Genomic DNA, 22,807 nt, shown 5'->3' with positions numbered 1-22,807 from the left:
ATCTAATTAGTTCTCTGAACAATTTGTTCCTTGAAGGGGAGGGTGAATCCAAGTGACTTGGCACAGGTGAAAGCTGGCGTTGAAGCCATGAAGGTTGATGTCATGAGCCAGGTTTTGTACTATGTATTGCTTGCTGGTTTTGGCAAATAACAGGACTGCTGCCATGGTGGGAATGAGCTACAGGACATCCAGCTCTGTATGAGGGAACAGCAGTGTTTGAAGACTTGGAAGTCTAGAGTAGAAGAGACAGTCACATAGAGTTTTGTATTATCTGCATAATGGTGAATTTGTGCCCTCATTCACCAGAGAATAGTTGATCCAATTACTGGGGTACACAGAAAATATGACACTCTAGCTCTAGTTCAGACCCAGCCTGTAACTCATCCCCTACTGCCTCCTTATTTCTACCAAGATAAAATGGGGAGGTCTTTAGAGCCACTTGTGGCATAATCATCAGACTTGATTTTCCAACCAAGCATCAAAACATTGCCAAAGTCCCCCCACCCTCAAGTGTCTCTCCGTTTTCTTACCTAGGTTTAGGTAAAAAAACAACTCTCGATGTCCATTCTCCCAACGAAGGAGCAATAGGCTTAGACCAGTATTTGCAAATCAAAGTTCTTGTGAAGAGAATCAGATAGAATAAAGGATGTTGATCCACACCACTTAAACATCCCTCACTTCCCTTATTCCCAAAAAATCAGGTGGGGTCTTACCTCTATACTTTATCGAAGAATACCACTGATCATCATACTTGTATCCCTTCAGTACTCTCACAGGAAGGGACATCTCACAAACATGTGAAGATCATCCGCCTGAGTTTCCAAGCACTTCTTACATCTTCCCGCTCCCTGGTTGGAGAGCTTGGCCAGTTTTCTTTAATGACCTATATTTTCTGAGTGGTAAAGAGTCATTTTTCCCTATTGATGCACATTTGATTGTATTATACAAAAAAATCATAGATACTTGCCAAAAGTTTCCTAACTAGGGCATTTGCAAGGCCAAATCCCAAATGTGATAAGGTTCTGGAGCATTCTTCCCCTCATTTTCCAGTCAACCTTCATACCAGAATGCCACTTTCTTCCTTCTCAGAGTATGATTATGCAGGGCCTATTTTACTTCTGAGACGTCCTTTTGAGGCCACGTCTGCTTTACACACAACGATCTTAACTGTTGGTATCCAAAAAGATATTCCCACTGGTTTGTTGACACAAAACCTCCAAAGAGTTGAGTTCACTTTCCTTGATTAAATGCCCCCACAGGAGTATTCCACTCTTAAAATGCGTTTTTTTCAAGTACTCCATCAAAAACGCCAGGGTGCCATGGGAATCTTAAATTGTACCCAGCAATCTATAATATGGTATCCCAAGACCTTCCTAACAGCATACCATAGATACGCTGATGATCTCAAAGCTTTTAACCCTACATTTTGTAAAGAACGTAAGGGCCCCAACTTTGCCAGAAAATTGCCAGAAAAAGAGATGTCAACATCTCTTGATAAAGTGACTCCAACTTAGACTCCCCCGGAGACCCAAATAACGATCGAAAAGCTTTTAATTGGAATTCCGAACAATAGATTTTTACATCCGGCAACCCCAGACGACCCTTCAGCTTTTTTTTCCTAAGTTTCATGCATGACATTCTAGCTCTTTTCGAATTCCTGTTAAAACGGTTAATTCTGGATTGGAGCTTAGTCAAATCAGATTTACTGAAACTCAACGGAATATTGTTGAATATATAAGTGATTTTAGGGATGATTGGCATCTTTACTAAATTAATTCTTCCATAGATCGTTTGTTCTCAGATTTTCACATCTTCCCAGACAGAGACCAATTTCCTTTTTAACCTTTTGCATATTACTTGTTGGTATGGCTTCTATCCTTTGTTTGATATTAATACCCAAGTACTTGATTTCCTGTTTTATCCTGGTATGTATGTACTCTGCTATTCATATCATTATTTCTGATTTAAACTAATTCACCTGATATCAGAAAATAATCCCAAACTTCTCTGTAACCTGGTTAATCTTAACTAACGAGTGCTCAATATCGGCTGTATATATTAGTAGGTCATCTGCATACATTGCAACCCTATTGCATAAAAGACCATGCGTAAAAAGGAATAATATCTTTCTCCTGTCTTAGAGCTTGAGCTAACAGGGCAATATACAAATCACAAATCAAAGAGCAGGGAGGACGATGGGCAATCTTGTTTAGTCCCTCTCTCAATTCTTAACTCCTGATTAAGATTCCCATTAGGTAATAGGCTAGCTAGGGGGGAGCTATATAGAGCTTTTATAGTTCTATCAAATTATTTTTGAATCCCAAATCTGTGTAAGGCCTCCCACAGATAACTCCAATTGACCCTAATAAAAGCTTTACCACATCTAAAGTGATATTAGCTAAGGGTTTCATATGTACCTCTTTGATATCTACAGATCCAATCAATAGTTGCGGTAATTCTTGCATTCATCTCCATGAAATAAACCCTTTTGATCTTCAGGGATCAACACCAACATTGGCCCACGTATTCTCTTAGGTAAAATACTGGTAAATATTTTCATTCCCAATTAAGTAGAAAAATAGGCCTATTAGACCCATATTGCGTAGGATCTTTCCCTGTTTTTACCATGGACGTGATAGTAGCCATATTCCAGGAAGAGAGAACAATTCGTCCTTCAAACAAAATGGCATTAAATACAACTTATAGCGTCGGCACTAGTAAACCATAAAAGCACTTTATAAATTTCCCCCAGAATCCTTTCAGGGCCAGTAGCCTTCCCCCTTTTAATGTTATATTTAGATTACCTAATTTCCTTTTTGTTATGGATGCATTTAGGTTATCTAACTGAGCTGCCGTAAGAGTTGTAACCATATTCTCTAATCATATACTACATGCTGACGGGACAGCCGACAGATCATCTTGATACAAATAACTAAAATACCTGTAAACAATACTCTGAATCTATCCTAGATCAGATACTAATTGTTTTGTTTCGGGCACTCTTATCCTTTGACATGATTCCTCACTATAGTATCCTGTGCTTTCCATGCCTTTTTCCATACTCAAAATGTCTGACCCTGCTGCCCTCCCATCCATTCTTAATTCTTGCCTCATCCCAACTCTATTCTCTTGTTGCACTCCCTCTAGATCCTCTCTTAACCTTTTTAAACTATTCATCTGAAAAGAGCTGTTCATCTCTACCTGAATCTCTGCCTGACTGTTCCTTACTGTATCATCTAATTCTTTAATTATCAACACCTGCACTTTAGCATATCTCTTTAATTATAAACACCTGCACTTTAGCATATCTCCTTGCTATAGATTAAATAATCCCTCTTAAACATGCTTATATGTATCCCACACCACTCCAAGTGACACTGAGTCCAGATTTAGATCGATAAAGTCTTTGGTTCTAACCCCAATCTGTTCTTTATAGGAGTTCTCTAATAGTAATTTATGATCTATAGTCCATCTTACGCCTATCTGCTGCATAGAAGCCTTAATTGAAAACCTAACTGAGTTGTGATCCAAAATATGTGTAGGGCTATGAGTGATTACTATCTGACAGCTACTTAACAGCATATCGACTGAAACATAGTCCAGTCATGAGAAGGTCCTGTTTATCTCAGCATAAAAGGTATAATCTCTCCTTTCTCCCATATACTTCCTCCAAGCATCTATTACCCCCAAATTGGACATAATATTTAGCACCACCTTCCTCATCTTGGGGGCGTTTATTATCGATCTAGACGTTGGTCCAGTGGCAAGATATGCTGAACGGGCCCCACACTCACATCAGTAGTGGCTGAGTTGGCCTCCTTCAGTATGAGTAAGTCTAGAGGCCTCTCTGCACTGCAGGGGCTGTGGGGGTATCTGTTATGCCCCTGGATTGATCTTTTTCAATTCAACACCCAGCAGAGTATTGAAGTCTTTCCCTATAATATTGAATCCCCTATTTTGGATTAGATGAGAGGTTAGTGCTTTAATAGGGCTTGTCTCATCCTTATTAAAACCATAGTAAGATGTATGTGAGGATTTAGGTGTACTATATGATATGGCTGTGGGGCCTTATTGTGCTGTACACTCACAAGTACTATCTTCAGCCCACTCAGGCTCATTTACTTAACCTCATGCTCAGCCCTGGTTAGCTGAGGCTGCGAGCAGTAAGGCTTAGCAAAGAATCTATGTGTAAAGCATTTAACAGCACCAAACAACGAAGTAAGACAGTCACAAGAAAGAAAGAATACACCAATTTATAAAAATAGATTTTATTTTTATGAATGTTTAGAGACGTTGATAAACAAAATCCATCAGAGAGTTCCAGAGATACAGATTTTACAAGATATTATCACTTTTAAATGCAACAGCAAACAAGCATCGGTCAACAAAACTTTGGAAACTTTTGAAAAGTCTGAAACAGTTAGTTTGGTTACTTTTACCTGGGTGGGGCAACCAATTCCAGCATGACAGAAGTCTAGGGGGCCTGAATGGATACTTTGGATAGTTACCTGGCCACCAGAGCATTCTTAAGACATGATCCAAACAACTACCATAGACATCAAAGGGGTGATCCTGATACTGAGGGATGCAGGCACAAAATTATCAAAGGATGCTCTGGTTGTGGTGTGGCCGATGGGGGTGTCTTTGTGGGTGTTCCTTGGCCAACGGGTGAAATGGGGGGAACTTGGCCACAGTCTCAGGGTCCCCTAATGTCCTCAATGTTTCAGTATCAGACTAGCCAATGCTGGGCTACTGGTCAGTCTGCACCATAGTTGGGGTAAAATTCTTTGGTGGGGACTAGTGTCTCTTGGGTGCAATGAATCTGGACTTAGATAGCACTCCCAAGTAAGGTAGGATTGGGTGCAGCTTTTTGCTGTTTCAGATTTCTCCTCTTGGGTGCCCAGCGACTGGTAGCAGCAAAACTTTTGCAGTGGTGACCAGCTTGTCAGATTGGGCTTCTTATGCTCTTGTGTCCCTGGAACTAGTTCCAGAAGATCAGTCGACTGGTCCTTGGAGTTACTGCTGTAGAATGGGAATCACCTTTTCTCTGAGCCAAGAGCCACAGGCACAGTCCAACCTTTGCTAGCCCAAAGTGCAACACCAGCAGTACTTCCAATGGTGCGGCCTCTCTGTGTGCACGTTAAAGGGCAGTAGGGTAGTCCTTCTTTTGTCCTCTCTGATTCCAGCATGATCTGAGGGTCAGAGTGCCAAGGGTGCCATATTTATCCCAGGAAAGTGCCATGCGGGTACCACAAGGTCAATAGCCAATAGGCTACTGGGTCCCCTCCTTCCTAGTGATAAAACTCCAACAATGTGTGGCATCTGGCTATCCTGGAGTGCCACATTTTTGCCCCTTTCAAGATGGCACAAACCTTCCTCAGTTGTCAGGAGCCTGATATCCGACCCTAGAGGTGCGTATACCAGAGGGCTATACACCCATAGTAAAACAGGTTTGGGTGAGTTTTCCCTTCTTGACCCTGTCTCCACTTTGTCTGCAGGAACAAAATGCATCCTACTCAAGGGTGTTGGCACTACTTCTACACAAAGACAGTTTCACCTTTGCAGCTCGCCGTTTGGACTAACACCCTGAGTGGCCTTCCTCAGAGAGGAACTAAATTGATTAAAGGTGAGCTCCCACTCCAGAAAATTTTCTAATAATGAGCACAATGCTTCAGTAGTTATTTATTTGCAGTAGAGACAACAATTCCAAAGGCTTATGTTCCAATTAAATTAATGATCATCGTGAAGCTGAAAGAAAGTTCCAAGAGTCGGCAGCTAAATAGTCCAAGCAACTTTTATCAGGGATGGAGAGAAGGTAAAGAGCAGTATTCGATGAAAGAACAGCCAACACGTGTTTCACCCCATAGGCGAGTAGGCGGGGGCTTTCTCAAGGCCAGTTCAGAACATAATGAACATAATCACTGCAGCGATTGAACGCAGGACACGCTGGCAATTTCTCGCCGTTATTCTTTCGTGCTTACCGCGTTTTCAGATTTCTATCGACAATTGAGATAATTGATGTCAGAAGTTTGTCATTATGTTCTGAACTGGCCTTGAGAAAGCCCCCGCCTACTCGCCTATGGGGTGAAACACGTGTTGGCTGTTCTTTCATCGAATACTGCTCTTTACCTTCTCTCCATCCCTGATAAAAGTTGCTTGGACTATTTAGCTGCCGACTCTTGGAACTTTCTTTCAGCTTCAAGATGATCATTAATTTAATTGGAACATAAGCCTTTGGAATTGTTGTCTCTACTGCAAATAAATAACTACTGAAGCATTGTGCTCATTATTAGAAAATTTTCTGGAGTGGGAACTCACCTTTAATCAATTTAGTACCTTAATTATTCGGGAGGTTTAGGGTCCAGGCCTCCGGTTGGAGTTCTCACAACAATCCTAATTAATTCGGCATTTTAGGGAAGTCAACTGGCTGGACTCTTTCTTTTCATTCCTCAGAGAGGACATGACACCTCACTCTGCAGCAACTGCATTTTTTTTCAGGGCAGGGGAGATGTTCATTCAGCTGCCCAGGGGTCAGAAAGCTGTCTGTGTGCCAGGGTCTTTGTGAGGCCACTGGGCTAGCTGGAGTACATTGTGGCAACTTTTGAAAAGTTGCTCAACTTTAATTGTGGTATTAAATTCGACCTGGGCATCAGGTTGGGTTTAATGCCACGATTAATTTGATACTTTACATGACCCAGTTAGGTAGTCGCAATCAGGAGCTAGTCGGGTTGAGGTTGCCAACCAGTAGCCCAGTGTTAGCCAATGGGACTACTAACTTTATCCACAACAAACGACAATTTGGAAGTGTTTTTGTTAAGACATAATAAAAATATATATCCTACTTAACAAAATAAGCTCCCTGCCTTAGGGCTCTAGAGGCATTCCTAAGGGGAAACATTTATACTGTTAAGGGATATGGTGGTTTTGCCTTTGGTGTGAATGGCAAAGTCGAACTGGCATTGTAAACACTGTCCTTCCCGTCTCCAGTGGCAGGCTGGAAGCCATTTTGTACCTTGTCACACACAGGGTGGCACAATTCATGCTGCAGCCCTGAGTGTACAGTCCACCTTGCATGGCCTGGGTACCCTATTCTAGGGCCTTTTACGTAAGTCAGTACTTGACAATTGGGTGTATCTAGTTCGACATGTAATTTGTATAGGGTCAGAACAGTGGCACTGAGTTCTGGTTAGCAGGCCTCAGTGTGCCCTCCGAGTCGAAAAACCAGCAGCATCAGTCCAGAAATGTGGGGTTGAATATTTAAAAAGAGGCATTTCCTTACAAAGTGCATATGTAAACCTCCCTCAACTGCTTCTGCCTAACTATTACCCATCTACCAGACCGATCTATGTCTGTTTGCAGCACTTCTAGACCAGGAGACCATCTTACTAATATGGCCACCCCTTTCTATGTGCTAACTATTTGTTGAATCAATTTCTCTTTTTCAAAAACAGCTTTACTAACTCAGTACAAGACATATGCATTTCCTGTAGCATTATACATTTGCCTTAGCCTCTTTAATGTGCCCTATCAGCTTCTGCTGTTTTAATCTGTTCCTTATGCAGTTAACATTCCAGGACAGAAGGACAAGCTCTTTAATGACAGACATCCCCATTTGATGACCACTCCTGGTGCTAGAGGACAACATTTTTGTTACTTTTCTTCCTCCACCTATGCTACACCTGTGTGCTCCCTTCTCAACCCTTTTTGCTTCCCCTACCCTCATAACCTTCCCTCTGGGCTCCACCCTCATCTTCTTGGCACTTAAATACTTGCCTGTTTCCACCTACGGCACCAGTACTTTCAAATTCTGATATAGGAGTAAAACATATTACAAACGCTAATACGAGAACATTTTGGTTAGAGGCTGAAACATAAATGAGATGATCTACCTCCCCCCCCCCCATTCTTCAGGTTTCTCTACCTACTTTTTATGTTCTAGAATAACCTCTTCTGTGCTCCTGAAACTCTACATTCTGTTCTGACACATAACTCTAAGGTAGGCTTTGAATTTCAAGTGTACTTTAGCCCACATCATCTGCAAGTCCAGAATGCGCTAACCCAAGTCCCATTGTATCTCCTCAGTTACCCTACATATATCTGAGCAGATGATGAAGAGTACCCCACCCACCGTCCAAGAACTGTTCTTAAGAGCTTTCTCCAAAATCTGTTCCTTGACCGCATATGTCTGAAATCACATAAGAATCTTAACAGGCTTTTTCCAATTTGAATTTAATTTAAATCAGTCTCTATGTACTCTTTGAATCTCATCATTTAAATATATTGCTGGGTAATCTGTAAGGACAGTGCCCTGCAGAAGTGAGATAACAAATTGCCTATCATCGATGCCCTCAACACTGTCTAGAATTATTTTCCAACCACTCCAAATTTTCCGTCATAATCTTATCTTTTTGCATAATGGTGCTGTTATCATTGAGTAGAGCCCTAAAGTCACCATTTAAAGGTCGAAGGAGACATCGGACAGTAAGGAAACCTTTAGTAGTCTGCAGGCGATAGGCTTTTTCTGCAACCCAGCGGTGCCTTGAGAATGAACTTGTGTTGGTTGGAGAGATTAAAGGAGAACCATTGAATAACATTGCCAGTCAATACCATTTAAGACTCCAAGGTGCCCGTGAGGGTGGGATGGTCAATGATGTGAAAGTCAGTTAAGAGCTCCACCAAAACCAGGAGACTGGGGTCATCATCATCTGTGGTCAGGAGAGTGTCATCTATTATGTGTAAGGTAGCTGTCTCCATGCTGCAGCATGATCTGAAGCCAGGTTGGTAGTTGTGCAGAAGATGGTTGGCATTTATGCGTTCTTGGAGTTGAGCATAGACTGTTTTTTAATGTTCTTGCCCAAAAAAGTTGATGAGTGGTGGGCCAGTAGTTGGTAGCAGTATCAGTTCTAGTGCAGGTTTCATGAGGAGTGGCAAGATCTGGTCTGTTTGAGAGATTCTATGATGGTGGCGTGAGTGAGGAAAGTATTGACAATAGTGAGTACGGGTGAGGGAGCTTCTGTGGAGAGAGCTTTGCTGAGGTGCAGTGGTGCGATATTACCTTCATAGGAGGTTGCATTGAGGGGGTTGAGCATGACAGAGATCTGCAAGAAATAGGTCTTTAAAAGATGCTGATTTTGGGATACTATGAGAAGAGGTGGCTCACTGAATACCACAGGAACATAGAGTAAGTATTTCCCTTTTAGGGCAAAATCGGTCATGAAATAGCATAGGTGTAGGAAGTTGGCTCTGTATGCACTATTTCAAAGTAAGGAATAGTATGCACAGAGTCCAAGGGTTCCCCTTAGAGGTAAGATAGTGGCAAAAAGAGATAATACTAATGCTCTATTTTGTGGTAGTGTGGTCGAGCAGTAGGCTTATCAAAGGAGTAGTGTTAACCATTTGTTGTACATACACACAGGCAATAAATGAGGAACACACACTCAGAGACAATTCCCGGCCAATAGGTTTTTGTATAGAAAAATATATTTTCTTAGTTTATTTTAAGAACCACAGGTTCAAATTCTACATGTAATATCTCATTTGAAAGGTTTTGCAGGTAAGTAATTTAGGAACTTTGAATAATCACAATAGCATATATACTTTTTACATAAAACACATATAGCTATTTTAAAAGTGGACACAGTGCAATTTTCACAGTTCCTGGGGGAGGTAAGTTAATGTTAGTTTTTGCAGGTAAGTAAACCACCTACGGGGTTCAATTTGGGGTCCAAGGTAGCCCACCGTTGGGGGTTCAGAGCAACCCCAAAGTCACCACACCAGCAGCTCAGGGCCGGTCAGGTGCAGAGTTCAAAGTGGTGCCCAAAACACATAGGCTTCAATGGAGAAGGGGGTGCCCAGGTTCCAGTCTGCCAGCAGGTAAGTACCTGCGTCTTCGGAGGGCAGACCAGGGGGGTTTTGTAGGGCACCGGGGGGGACACAAGTCAGCACAAAAAGTACACCCTCAGCAGCACGGGGGCGGCCGGGTGCAGTGTGCAAACACACGTCGGGTTTTCAATAGGTTTCAATGAGAGACCAAGGGGTCTCTTCAGCGATGCAGGCAGGCAAGGGGGGGGGCTCCTCCGGGTAGCCACCACCTGGGCAAGGGAGAGGGCCTCCTGGGGTCACTCCTGCACTGGAGTTCCAATCCTTCAGGTCCTGGGGGCTGCGGGTGCAGGGTCTTTTCCAGGCGTCGGGATTTTAGAGTCAGGCAGTCGCGGTCAGGGGGAGCCTCGGGATTCCCTCTGCAGGCGTCGCTGTGGGGGCCCAAGGGGACAACTTTGGTTACTCACAGTCTCGGAGTCGCCGGGGGGTCCTCCCTGTAGCGTTGTTTCTCCACCAGTCGAGTCGGGGTCGCCGGGTGCAGTGTTGCAAGTCTCACGCTTCTGGCGGAAATTGCAGGGGTCTTTAAATCTGCTCCTCTGGAAACAAAGTTGCAGTCTTTGTTGAATAGGGCTGCTGTTCTCGGGAGTTTCTTGGTCTTGTGGAAGCAGGGCAGTCCTCTGAGGATTCAGAGGTCGCTGGTCCTGGGGAAAGCGTCGCTGGAGCAGTTTTCTTCCGAAGGAGGGAGACAGGCCGGTAGGGCTGGGGCCAAAGCAGTTGGTGTCTCCGTTTCTCTGCAGGGGTTTTTCAGCTCACCAGTCCTCTTCTTTGTAAGTTGCAGGAATCTGATTTCCTAGGTTCAGGGGAGCCCCTACAGAATTTAGGGGTGTGTTTAGGTCAGGGAGGGCAGTAGCCAATGGCTACTAGCCCTGAGGGTGGCTACACCCTCTTTGTGCCTCCTCCCAAAGGGAGGGGGTCACTTTCCTATCCCTATTGGGGGGATCCTCCATCTGCAAGATGGAGGATTCCTAAAAGTCAGAGTCACTTCAGCTCAGGTTGCCTTAGGGGCTGTCCTGACTGGCCAGTGAATCCTCCTTGTTTTTCTCATTATCTCCTCCGGCCTTGCCGCCAAAAGTGGGGCCGTGGCCGGAGGGGGCAGGCAACTCCACTAGCTGGAATGCCCTGTGGTGCTGGAACAAAGGGGGTGAGCCTTTGAGGCTCACCGCCAGGTGTTACAGCTCCTGCAAGGGGGAGGTGATAGCATCTCCACCCAGTGCAGGCTTTGTTACTAGCCACAGAGTGACAAAGGCACTCTCCCCATGTGGCCAGCAACATGTCTCGAGTGTGGCAGGCTGCTAAAACCAGTCAGCCTACACAGGTAGTTGGTTAAGGTTTCAGGGGGCACCTCTAAGGTGCCCTCTAGGGTGTATTTCACAATAAAATGTACACTGACATCAGTGTGCATTTATTGTGCTGAGAAGTTTGATACCAAACTTCCCAGTTTTCAGTGTAGCCATTATGGTGCTGTGGAGTTCGTGTTTGACAGACTCCCAGACCATATACTCTTATGGCTACCCTGCACTTACAATGTCTAAGGTTTGGCTTAGACACTGTAGGGGCACAGTGCTCATGCACTGGTGCCCTCACCCATGGTATAGTGCACCCTGCCTTAGGGCTGTAAGGCCTGCTAGAGGGGTGACTTATCTATACTGCATAGGCAGTGTGAGGTTGGCATGGCACCCTGAGGGGAGTGCCATGTCGACTTAGTCGTTTTGTCCTCACCAGCACACACAAGCTGGCAAGCAGTGTGTCTGTGCTGGGTGAGGGATCCCCAGGGTGGCATGAGATATGCTGCAGCCCTTAGAGACCTTCCCTGGCATCAGGGCCCTTGGTACCAGGGGTACCAGTTACAAGGGACTTACCTGGATGCCAGGGTGTGCCAATTGTCTAAACAAAAGTACAGGTTAGGGAAAGAACACTGGTGCTGGGGCCTGGTTAGCAGGCCTCAGCACACTTTCAAATCAAAACATAGCATCAGCAAAGGCAAAAAGTCAGGGGGTAACCATGCCAAGGAGGCATTTCCTTACAATATGGATACAGGATATTTCCCCTAAAGGACTTGGTGGCTCATAAAAAAGCACAGGGAGGTAGAATATTTGCCCTCTATGGATTAGTGTGCTATGAAATAGTGTAGGGGCATAAACCTTTCACCTCTAGGACTGAGTGACCCATAAATAGCTCAGGAATAATAGACCTTTTGACCTCTAGAGCCGAGTTGATCTTGAATAACTCAGGGACATGAACCAATGCAGCTGTAGGGCTGGGACTCATTGAATATAATTGTGCATAGAGCGTTTCTTCCATAGGTTGGGTCGTACATCATATAGGATAGTAAGATAGAATATTTCCCCTATAGGGCTCATTTGCTTGTTTAATGCCACAGGGACATAGAACGGTTACCCTATAGTACTGGTACCTCATGAAATAGCATGAACATGTTTTCCGTCAAGCTACAACATTTCCCCTCAATAGTTGGGTGGATGACGGAATCACAAAGGGACATAGAATAACTCCCCCTCTATGGCTGTATGGCTCTTGCAATAGCACGGGAACTTGGAACATTATCCTTGTTGAGCTGGGTGGCAAATTGTACAGCTCAGGGAAATAGAATATTTTCATCTAGGCTCTGTGCTTAATGGAATAGCAGATATTTCACTTGCAGGTCTAGCTAATTGTACAGCCCTGTAACATACAACATTTAAAGCACAGGGGCATAGAACATTTCTGTTGTAGACATGTAATCGCATAGGGAGCAAGAAACACATCCTCTTATTGCTGGGTCCTTTACTGAATGACCTAAGAACAAAGAACATTTTCTCCATAGGGCTGAGTACCTCATGGAATAAAACAAGGACACGAAAAATGCCACCTTTAGGACTTGGTGGCGTATGGGATAGCACAAAGAACTAGATGCTTTTGACTTCTAGGTCTGATGGTTCATGTAATAGCTTATGGATAAAGAACATTTCTTCCTGCATGGCTAGGTAGCACATGGCATAGCACAGGAACGTAAATAGTTATCATCTCCAGAGCTGGGGACTCATGGAATAGCACAGAGCCATAGAACACTACCCCTCTAGGACTGGCTAGCTAATGGAATAGTGCAGGAACATAGACCATTTTCATTCTATGGCTGAGTGGCATATGGTCTAGCACTGGGACATAGAACCCTCCTGGCCCCACCCAATGGTGACTCGTGCAAACCTGCCTGCGACTGTGCAAACCTCCTGGCCCCCCTGAAGACTCAAGCCAGCACCAACAACCACAAGAAAAACTCATGGTTCACCCCCGACCTCAAAGACTCCAAGAAAGAATGCCGCACCCGAGAGAAGACGTGGCGCCTCAACCAGACCGAAGAGAACCTCTCAGCTCTCAAGGACGCCACCCGCCAACATCACCAACACCTCCGCGCCGCACGAAAAACCACCTACCGGAATAGACTGGACAACAACGCCCACAACAGCAAGGAACTTTTTGGCATCATCAAAGAGCTCTCCAACCCTGACGCAGAAAACAACTCCATCCCTCCATCACAGGACCTCTGCGACTCCCTCGCGACCTTCTTCCACAAGAAAATCACCAACATTTACAACAGCTTCCCGACCGCCGACGCAAACCCCCCCCCAGAACCCGCCAACGAGATCACCACCATCCTCAACTGGAGCCCAACCACCACCGAGGAGACCACCCGCGCCATGAATTCGATCCACTCCGGCTCCCCATCGGATCCCTGCCCGCACCACATCTACAACAGGGCCGACGACGTCATAGCACCACACCTTCGAGACGTCATCAACGCCTCCCCCACCACCGCCACCTTCCCGGAGAGCTGGAAGCACGCAGAGCTCAACGCCCTCCTGAAGAAGCCCACAGCAGACCCCACCGATCTCAAAAACTTCAGACCCATCTCTCTCCTGCCGTTCCCCGCCAAAGTGATTGAGATAATTGTCAACTCGCAACTCACCATCGCCCTGGAAACCCACGACTCCCTCGACCCCACACAGTTCGGTTTCAGAGCCAACCACAGCACCAAAACCGCCCTCATCGCAGCCACGGACGACATCAGAGCCCTGACCGACAAGGGTGAGACCGTGGCCCTCATACTACTGGACCTCTCTGCAGCCTTCGACACGGTCTGCCACCGCACCCTGATACGACGCCTCAGCAACGCCGGCATCAGAGGCAAGGCCCTCGAATGGATCATCTCCTTCCTCTCCGGCAGGACCCAGAGAGTCCGCCTCCCCCCCTTCAGATCGACAGCCACGGAAATCATCTGCGGCGTACCCCCAAGGATCTTCCCTCAGCCCCACTCTCTTCAACGTCTACATGACCCCCCTGGCAAACATCGCACGCAACCACGGACTCAACCTAATATCATACGCCGACGACACCCAGCTCATCCTTTCCCTCACTAACAATCCCACCGCAGCCCGAACCAAACTTCACGAAGGAATGAAAGAAGTGGCGAACTGGATGACAGACAGCCGTCTGAAACTGAACGCAGACAAGACGGAAGTCCTCATCCTCGGCCCCACTCCCACCGCATGGGACGACTCCTGGTGGCCCCCCGCCCTAGGCAGCACTCCCCAACCCACCGACCACGCACGCAACCTCGGCTTCATCTTGGACTCATCATTCTCCATGACCAGGCAGGTGAACGCGGTGACCTCGGCATGCTTCAACACCCTCCGCATGCTCCGCAAGATCTTCCGCTGGATCCCCACCGACACCAGGAAGACCGTCACCCACGCCCTCGTAGCCAGTCGCCTGGACTACGGGAACACCCTGTACGCCGGCATCACCAACAAACTGATGAGAAAACTCCAACGAATCCAGAACGCTGCCGCGAGACTCATCCTGGACATCCCTCGCCACCACCACATCTCCGGACACCTGAGAAAACTCCACTGGCTCCCCATCAACAAGAGGATTACCTTCCGACTCCTGACCCACGCACACAAAGCCCTCCACAACCTCGGACCCAAACTGATCAACAGCCGCGTCTCCTTCTACACCCCCCCCGCGCACTCTACGTTCCGCCGGTCAGGCCCTGGCAGCTGTACCCCGCATCCGCAAAGCCACCGCCGGAGGAAGATCCTTCTCCTTCTTGGCAGCGAAGACCTGGAACTCGCTGCCCAGCCACCTTCGCGCCATACCTGACCACCTCTCCTTCAGAAGGCAGCTCAAGACCTGGCTCTTCGAGCACTGACACCCCCCCCCCCCAGCGCCTTGAGACCCTTTATGGGTGAGTAGCGCACTTTATAAATGCGAATGATTGATTGATTGATTGATTGATAGATTATCACAGGGTTATAGAACATATCCCCTTTAAGACTGGGTGGCTCATGGAATAGCACAAGAATATAGAACATTTCTCCTGTAGAACTGGGCGGCTGATGTAGTAGCACTCAGACATACAGTATTTCACCTCCAGGTCTGGGTGCTTTGTGGAAAAGCACAGGAAGACACGCGTGTCACTGGTAGTGCTAGAGCACACTGGCATAACATTTCCCCACCTAGGATTGAGTGACTCATGGAATAGCGCACAACCATTGAGCATTTTTTCCACAGGCCTGGATAGGTCACAGCATAGCAGAGAGACATAGAACGTGCTCCTCTGCAGCTGGATGACTTATGGAAGAGCACAAGGAAACTTGATCATCCACCTTCATCATGGCTGGATTGTTCTCTAGTGTTATAGGGACACACAGCCTTATACTTCTGAGGACTAACTGGCTTTGTGATTCACAACCATAGGGGATACTTATCTTAAAATGAATGTTACCTTGGGGAGGCACAAATGTTTATTTCTGTGGATTCAAGATCCCTCTATACTATCAGGTGGTCATGGTATTGGTGCTGTAACACTGCCATGTACAGTATTTTATCTGTATAACTGGGAGCACATTAGTAGAGAGCATTTGTTCTAGAAGACTTGAGCAAGTCAGTGACAGAGGGGTCTGGAGTCATTCACTGATAGCATTGGGTACAGCTGTCCAACCCTGGAGAATACATCATTGTATTTGAAGAACCGGATGGAAGGGTGGCCAGCACATATCCACAGAACATTCGGCCACTGAAGTCTGGATTAATTCATTGGAGCCAACATCCAGAGCATTTTCACTGGTAGAACTTGGGGGGCTTCTGAAATTAGAATAGCTTTATATTTATTTTTATATTCATTTTTTGATAGTGTTGTACATAGGCTGCTTCATAGAGCTTTGCAAGTGTGAAAAAGGGGTTACAGAAGGTAAGGAGTAAGAGCATCGCATTTGCTGTGCTCACAGTAATCACTACATTATGGACACCCAACGTGGCAGTACTCCAAAGGGCTTGCAGAGCAAGTACATTTTCTTAAATTTCAAAATAAATTTTTGGTGATGGAAGCATTAGCAGATGTTCACTCCTGAAATAAAGTACTCTGCCCCCAAAACATTTGTATGTTACCAGTGGATACAGAGCCTCTTTTGGTATGCCGAACATAAGCATCTGGTTGGCCTGTATATCATCAACGGGCTGGGAAAATAGGGTTGTACCCATCAATGAGGGGTCTTGTGCATGAGGTATAGAGTATTGCATTCAACCCATTGTTTGGTCAGCAGGGGTGGGTGGAATAGGTTTATGCTCTTTGTCCATGGTTTCAGTAGGAAGGCCTCTATAGGTTCTGTTGCAAAAGTTGATGATGACCAGTGTTGATGACCACTGGTAAGACAAGGGCAATCCATTGATGAGGGGGTTGCAGATGTATGTTTCTACTAATCAGTGGTAGAAGTTGTTTCTAGTGATTCTTTTCACTTGTGGAATCAAGGAGAGTCTAGTATCAAGGATGCTTCCCAGGTTGCATACGTTTAGAAAGGTGTCAACAGGGGTCCATCAGGAAAAACAAACCCACCTAATATTTTTACCGTAATGTCTGCTTCATGTTTAGTATACCTTATTCTACCTTTCCTTTTCTGAACAGGTCCTGAAGTTTTTGATTGTAGCCTGGGAACGCCGACTTATCTTTACAATCGGAGTGTCCAACACAACAGGGGAATCTGACACAGTTGTCTGGAATGAGATTCACCACAAGACAGAATTTGGCTCCAACCTCACTGGCCACGGTTATCCAGATCCCAACTACTTGGACAATGCCCTGGCAGAGCTGACGGCACAGGGAGTCTGTGATGAAACCTGCAAGGACTGAGGAATGAGCCCAATGTGACCTGTTTGCCTGATCCACCGTTGAGTCCCGACTTTAGACGGTGCATGCCTATCCGTCCTCATCTTTGAGGAAGAGCGAGATGGACGCTTCCTCTCCCTAACCCCCTCTTTTCTGCTACTGGTCCGCTCACTCTGCTGCCTTGGCCCAAAACCCTCATCTTGCTTTGTCTCGTGGATGCATCAGCAGGATCTGGGGCAGATTAGAAGAAAAGTTGCAAAATCAAAGGCAAGGAAGCAGTAGATGTCATGTATTGGTACCCAGCTTTTCTGTACACCAGTTGCAGATTATTCAACAGCTTCTGTCACTTGCATACAGATGTATCTCTATGGACTGTATTCATATTGCTCAGACATGCTCTCTTTGTAAGCGGCTCAAAGTAAAAAAGTGATGTTATAACAGTGAAGGAAAGACCATGCTGGGATCATAAGACCACCAAGCGCTTTCCCATTGGAGTAATGCTCCATTTCACCCTCAACAACAACCAATCAGAACATCTCTGATGAGGCAATGGGTCAGTTTCCATACACTCCAGCTATCGTACGACAGTAATGGAGAAAGGAGGATGCCTGGGATTTGGGGCTTCAGAAAGGTTTGCAGGAAAAAGGAGGCATAGACCTGAGAGTTTGGAAGGCAAGAGAAGTTGAGAGATTTCTTCTAATCGTTGCATGAGTTTCGAAATCTAGGCTACAGGAAGGCAAAGTGTTCATGGCCACAGTTTCCTTGGAACCTATGTCATGTTTTCTCACACAGGATTCCAAATCAAGTGCAAAATGGTAAAACACAAGGGCTGCTAAATTTGCCCTCACCCATCCTTGCGTTTACCACACTTCCTCCTCCATTCCACTCCCTAGCAATAGTTTTGTTTGGGGTGTTTGTATTGCGCTTTGTTCTGTGGACTCCTTGAAACGGCAGCAGTCCCTTTCCAAGCTTGGCAAGAATGCGGTATCTGATTATGCCAGATTTTTCAATTGAGGTGCTTTTATCCAATGTATTCCCTCTGCTGTTTAGTGGACTGGACAGGAAAGAATGCAGATGACAGTGTAACGTGTGAAGGAAGTGGGTACCAAAAAGAAGGCAGGTTCATCTATGGTGTTTGGGTGGAGGGAGGCAAAGAGTTGCATTTCCGAATAGCAAGGACCAAAATATTGACCTTCCAAAATATTTCGGCAAAAATATCGACTACCATAATATTGTTATTGGAAGTATATATCAGTAAGTTTATGTTTACGATTCTTACTCTGTGTACCTTGTAGATATGCATATTGTTAAGGTAGATAGATGTGGAGTTAAGACTAGCAAATCTATATCTGTACATGCCCAGATGTAATTACTTTCATACTATTGTATTAGTTGATATTTAAGGCATGATATTTTGGCGGGTCAATGATAAAATCTCAGTATTGTGGTTGGAAACCATCAAGGGGAAGTCCATTGCCCAACTCACAGAACAGAGAGGCAGGCTGTTGAAGAATGACTTATTGGAAGTAGGACGTAGCTGCTATGGCAACAGACTGTGCTCATTCAGGCCAGACAGTAATGCGTATTGAGAATTACACCCACATGTTTTCAGATTTCAAAATCACAGGATTAAAGAAACATCTGTGCCATGCTGAGGATCAAAAACCCCTGATTATTCATGAAAGCAGAACATAATGCAAGTTGTGCTTTGCCTTTTGCACTAATTGTAAATAGCACAGGGCACCCTGACTTCCTTCAACTTCTGTAAATTGAAAACAATTATGTCATGACTATTCATAGTCAATATGTATATCAAGTTGTTTTAGGAAGATTTTTTCCGGGCATTTTTTCTCGGTTATGTTTTTTTTTTTCTTCTGTTTTTTTTTTTTTTACAATGCAGAAGAGGCTTTCCCAAACAATTAAAATGTTTACTGCACACTTCTGGGATAGCATGGGGGCTCTATTCCTCTTTGTCCCAGTAGAGTGGTTCCTGGGATGTGCATCAAATTAATATCATCTCAACTGAGCCATTGTTTTTTGTAGACTATGACATAATTCTTACCATGGATACGCTTCTAGGGTCCATCTTTTCAAAAGTGTTTAGGCTGCATTGTGAAAATGATTTTACTTTGGACAGACTATCATTTTTGCTTCTTAACATAAAATCAATGCCTGGTCTGAGCCCAGTGCACTGTGGACTTGCTGGCACTGAATAAGACACTCAGGCCCATATTTATACTTTTTTAGCGGCGCGTTTGCGCCGCTTTTTGATGCAAAAACAGCACAAACTTGCAAAATACAATTGTATTTTGCAAGTTTGCACCGTTTTTACATTAAAAAATAACACAAATGCGGTGCTTAAAACGTATAAATATGGGCCTCAGTGTCAGCTCCTGGTGGATGTTGTTCTAATTAACAGCTCAATCTCCACTCTGTGGGTCCTGGGTTTCTCTCCTGGATGCACTCCTTACGCAAAGCCAGTCGAGGTGTAAATGGATCTAAAAGAACTGTACTGGGTCCCTTTGTTACGGGTGGGCAACATATTTTGTTCCTCCTGCAGAATCTGTGGAATTTTGGTGACTCTGTGTTAACGTTTGTAATGCAGAGTTCCAGCCAAATTTCACCAATCGTCGCGTGGCAGAATTTTTTCTCATGCACGATTTCAGAAAGGTGAGTTGGCGAGCGTGAGCAAAATTTGGCAGCCCCTAGCTCGATTTCCAGTCGCTAGAACGACATCCGTAGAAAACAATGTGAGACACTCAAACAATTTCACATACAAAGTATATTCCCACGTCGTTATAGTAAATATAGTAGAAAAGACTTAGTAATCCAAGTTCAAACAATTCTCAAAATATGTAGTCCAATCCACGTAATTTATTGAGTCCAAACTTCTAGAGTCCCAACAGTCAATTCATCAGAAAATCATATAACATTCCAAGCCAACACGTGTTTCGTCATGGCGAAATAACCCAAACGACTTCTTCAGGGCTTATTTATGACCGGAATATAATAAAGACATATCTTAGTGTCCATACAGAATCGTTATCATTCCTAACCATCAGTCATGTCCACCTTGAAATCACTGCTTGGTAGTGTAATCAGTAATTCCACGAGCTTGTCGTACAATACTCTTGTTACCAATCTGTGCCGGTTCATATATCTCTGCCCGATAACCTTAACCGTGTAGGTCACAGCGTTTTCCAGTCAACACGCCATCACTGTGAGTACGCTGGCTACGTTAGTTAAACCCAGACCCTAGAACGACATCTGGCAAAAGTTTTCTAACACAGGCAGTCGCAACCGTTCTTGGTCAGAAGGTTGCCACTTGAGTAGAAAATTGAATGGCAGCAGAATCAACTTGAGTAGCTTCGCCCTCTGGCACACAATGCAGTACAGTTTGCACTGATTTTTCTGCATGGAACTGTCGATCAGTGCTAAATCACAGATCGAGCAGTGTGATGTGCCTATTTCCACCCATGTGTGGAACCCTGCGGATCTTGGAGTTTTTATGTAACTCCTCAGAATTCTGTGGAGTTCAAATATGTGAGTTCCGCACACCCCCACGCCTTTGTACAATTTAAACTTGTAATACTGTTAATAGTATCTAGACAAAAGAGTCAAACACATACATTCAAAACAAATCATATTAATTTAGATCAGATACTTAGAAGGATGAGACTAACATAATAATCCTAGTACAGCAACCGATTAACCAAATAATGACAACTAAATGCAAGAAGTTTTTCTATTTTTTGGCTGAATGTATCTTTGCAATGACATAGAAGCATTGTGCATGTTATTGACGCATGCATTACCCCAATGACTGGTTCCCCTTTCCTAATGGTCAGGCAGGGCTGCCTAGAACTCTGCAATGTTAAGAGCTATGGGCAACAGGTTGGTCTTTAAAAGTGCTTGCCACAACAGAGTGATGAAGCAAACACCGTCTCTGAAACCTAAGCTCCAAGGATCAACCCTCATAGAAGTTGAATCTTCCATCTTCTGCCTAATACTCACTGCCAAGAACCATTGCAGAGAATAGGGCCAGCACAAGGATCTAATACATGTTCTGGACATGTGCAGACAGACATGATTGGCAGCTGCTGCTTTAGCAATGGTTGGTTTATGACATTAGTCCCAGTAGCTCACACTGCATCTGTCTTGGTACTTCAAATAAAACTGTGACAAAGTGTATGCATGGATGTACTGGGACTTCTATTAAATGGAACTAGATGGCAAGAGGTATAGTTTGGTGTGTTGATGGATGCTGTCCTATCACCATCCAATAGAAAAGAAGGAAAGCACAGGAAAATTACAATGGATGGGGTTGAGAAAAACACAAAAAGGAAACAAAGAGGGAACAGAAAGAAAAAGTAATATACATACAGTGAAGTAAGAGGGAGGCGAGACAAGGAAGAACTGGGAAAGCAGCCTCATTTGCGAAATTGCAGAGACCCCCCCCCCCGCAAAACAGATTGTTGGAACAAGTTTCATTATTGGATTTATAGCATTCCAGATTAATGACCTACCGCCAGTGGATAAGCATGTTTTGAAGTTTCACACTGAGACTTTGGGCACTTCTGACTAATGAGCTACAGCCAGTGTGGTTAGTATATGTTAATGTATTTGAGCGTGCATGTTGCCAGTGGCATGCTGTCCCTTGCCAGGCCTATCTTATCTGCTACACAGTCTCAAGTTCATATTTGACTTCCAAGCATTTCTATCATAACAGTCCTAATTACATGGCAGATTCATGTCAATAGCTGCTTATTGCACCTCTGTGCGAGCATTTATTGACTGTGTCGCTTCAATGCCTATCTGTGGTTATTTATTCTCTTCCTCCACTAGCAAACAAACATCTTCTGTGATCAAGGGTATCTAAGAGGTCGATAACGTGATCTCCTCTGCCCTTAATATAGGGACAAAATGTGCCTGTCTTTGTATCATAAAACAATTTTTTACGAAACCTAACACTGAAAAGATAACATTGACTAGTGAAACAAGTGGAAGAATATATATCAAAATACTCCTAAATAAGACTTTCGAGGAATAACCTTTTTCCTCAGCATCCAAAAAAAGAGTTGGCTTGTTTGCAAGTTCCAAAATGACTGGATCTTCTCCATCTTACTGGAGCTGGCTGTGGAACTGCTACCAGTGGCTGGAGGTCTCATTGACCTTGTATGCGAATAATGGCTTCTAAAGTTTCTATAACGAGACAAAGGCTATTGGAATGGCTGAGGAGGGTCGATATGAAGTTTTGGAGTTTGTCATTGGCTCTTGCCGACAAGTATCTGCATGCGTTTCAGAGACCACTATGACGATATTAGTAAATGGAACTTTTTACTGAGTGACACAGTTGGTGTCAAGGCATGATATTGGCGCAGAGGTTCAATATAAGGGTCTCAAACACTTCTTTGGTGATTTTCTATAAATGTAAGTCTGTAAGTCTTGTGTGTTCTTGCATGGCCCAGTAGAAAGATGATGGCTGCTTGAGTTTTTGCTACGGGACACAGTTGGTGCTAGGGCACGGAACTGGCTCAGCAGGTTAATTATGCATGTCTGGCCCTCCTCAGATGTGCTGATCTACAAATGTCTGGAAGTCCTGTGTGCCTAGTTTAGAAGTAATGGTTCTTTGTGTCAAACCCATGAACAGGCTCAGGAGTTTCAGTTTCAGTTTTCAGCATAAAGTCCTGGACCTTCTATTTGGTGCTTGGTTTAATATGAACCACAAGCAAGGTTTTAGACCAATAAAAACAAGAGATGTCCACTGTC

At 44.7% G+C, this 22,807-nt stretch overlaps 1 protein-coding gene across 1 annotated transcript in view; it reads left to right on the top strand.

Annotated features, from left to right (window-relative positions):
* Nucleotides 1-21,367, top strand: part of DTX1 (deltex E3 ubiquitin ligase 1) — a 255,823-nt gene extending 234,456 nt beyond the window's left edge. The window contains exon 10 of the mRNA XM_069214560.1: nucleotides 16,838-21,367. Within this exon, the coding sequence (XP_069070661.1) occupies nucleotides 16,838-17,062 (225 nt within the window). The 3' untranslated portion in view covers nucleotides 17,063-21,367. The remainder of the gene's footprint in view (nucleotides 1-16,837) is intronic.
* Nucleotides 21,368-22,807: the final 1,440 nt, after the last annotated feature.

This window comes from Pleurodeles waltl, chromosome 11 (assembly GCF_031143425.1).
Source record: "Pleurodeles waltl isolate 20211129_DDA chromosome 11, aPleWal1.hap1.20221129, whole genome shotgun sequence".
NCBI lineage: Eukaryota > Metazoa > Chordata > Amphibia > Caudata > Salamandridae > Pleurodeles > Pleurodeles waltl.
The sequence above is the reverse complement of the archived record's forward strand: the minus strand, read 5'-3'. Positions and strand labels throughout refer to the sequence as shown.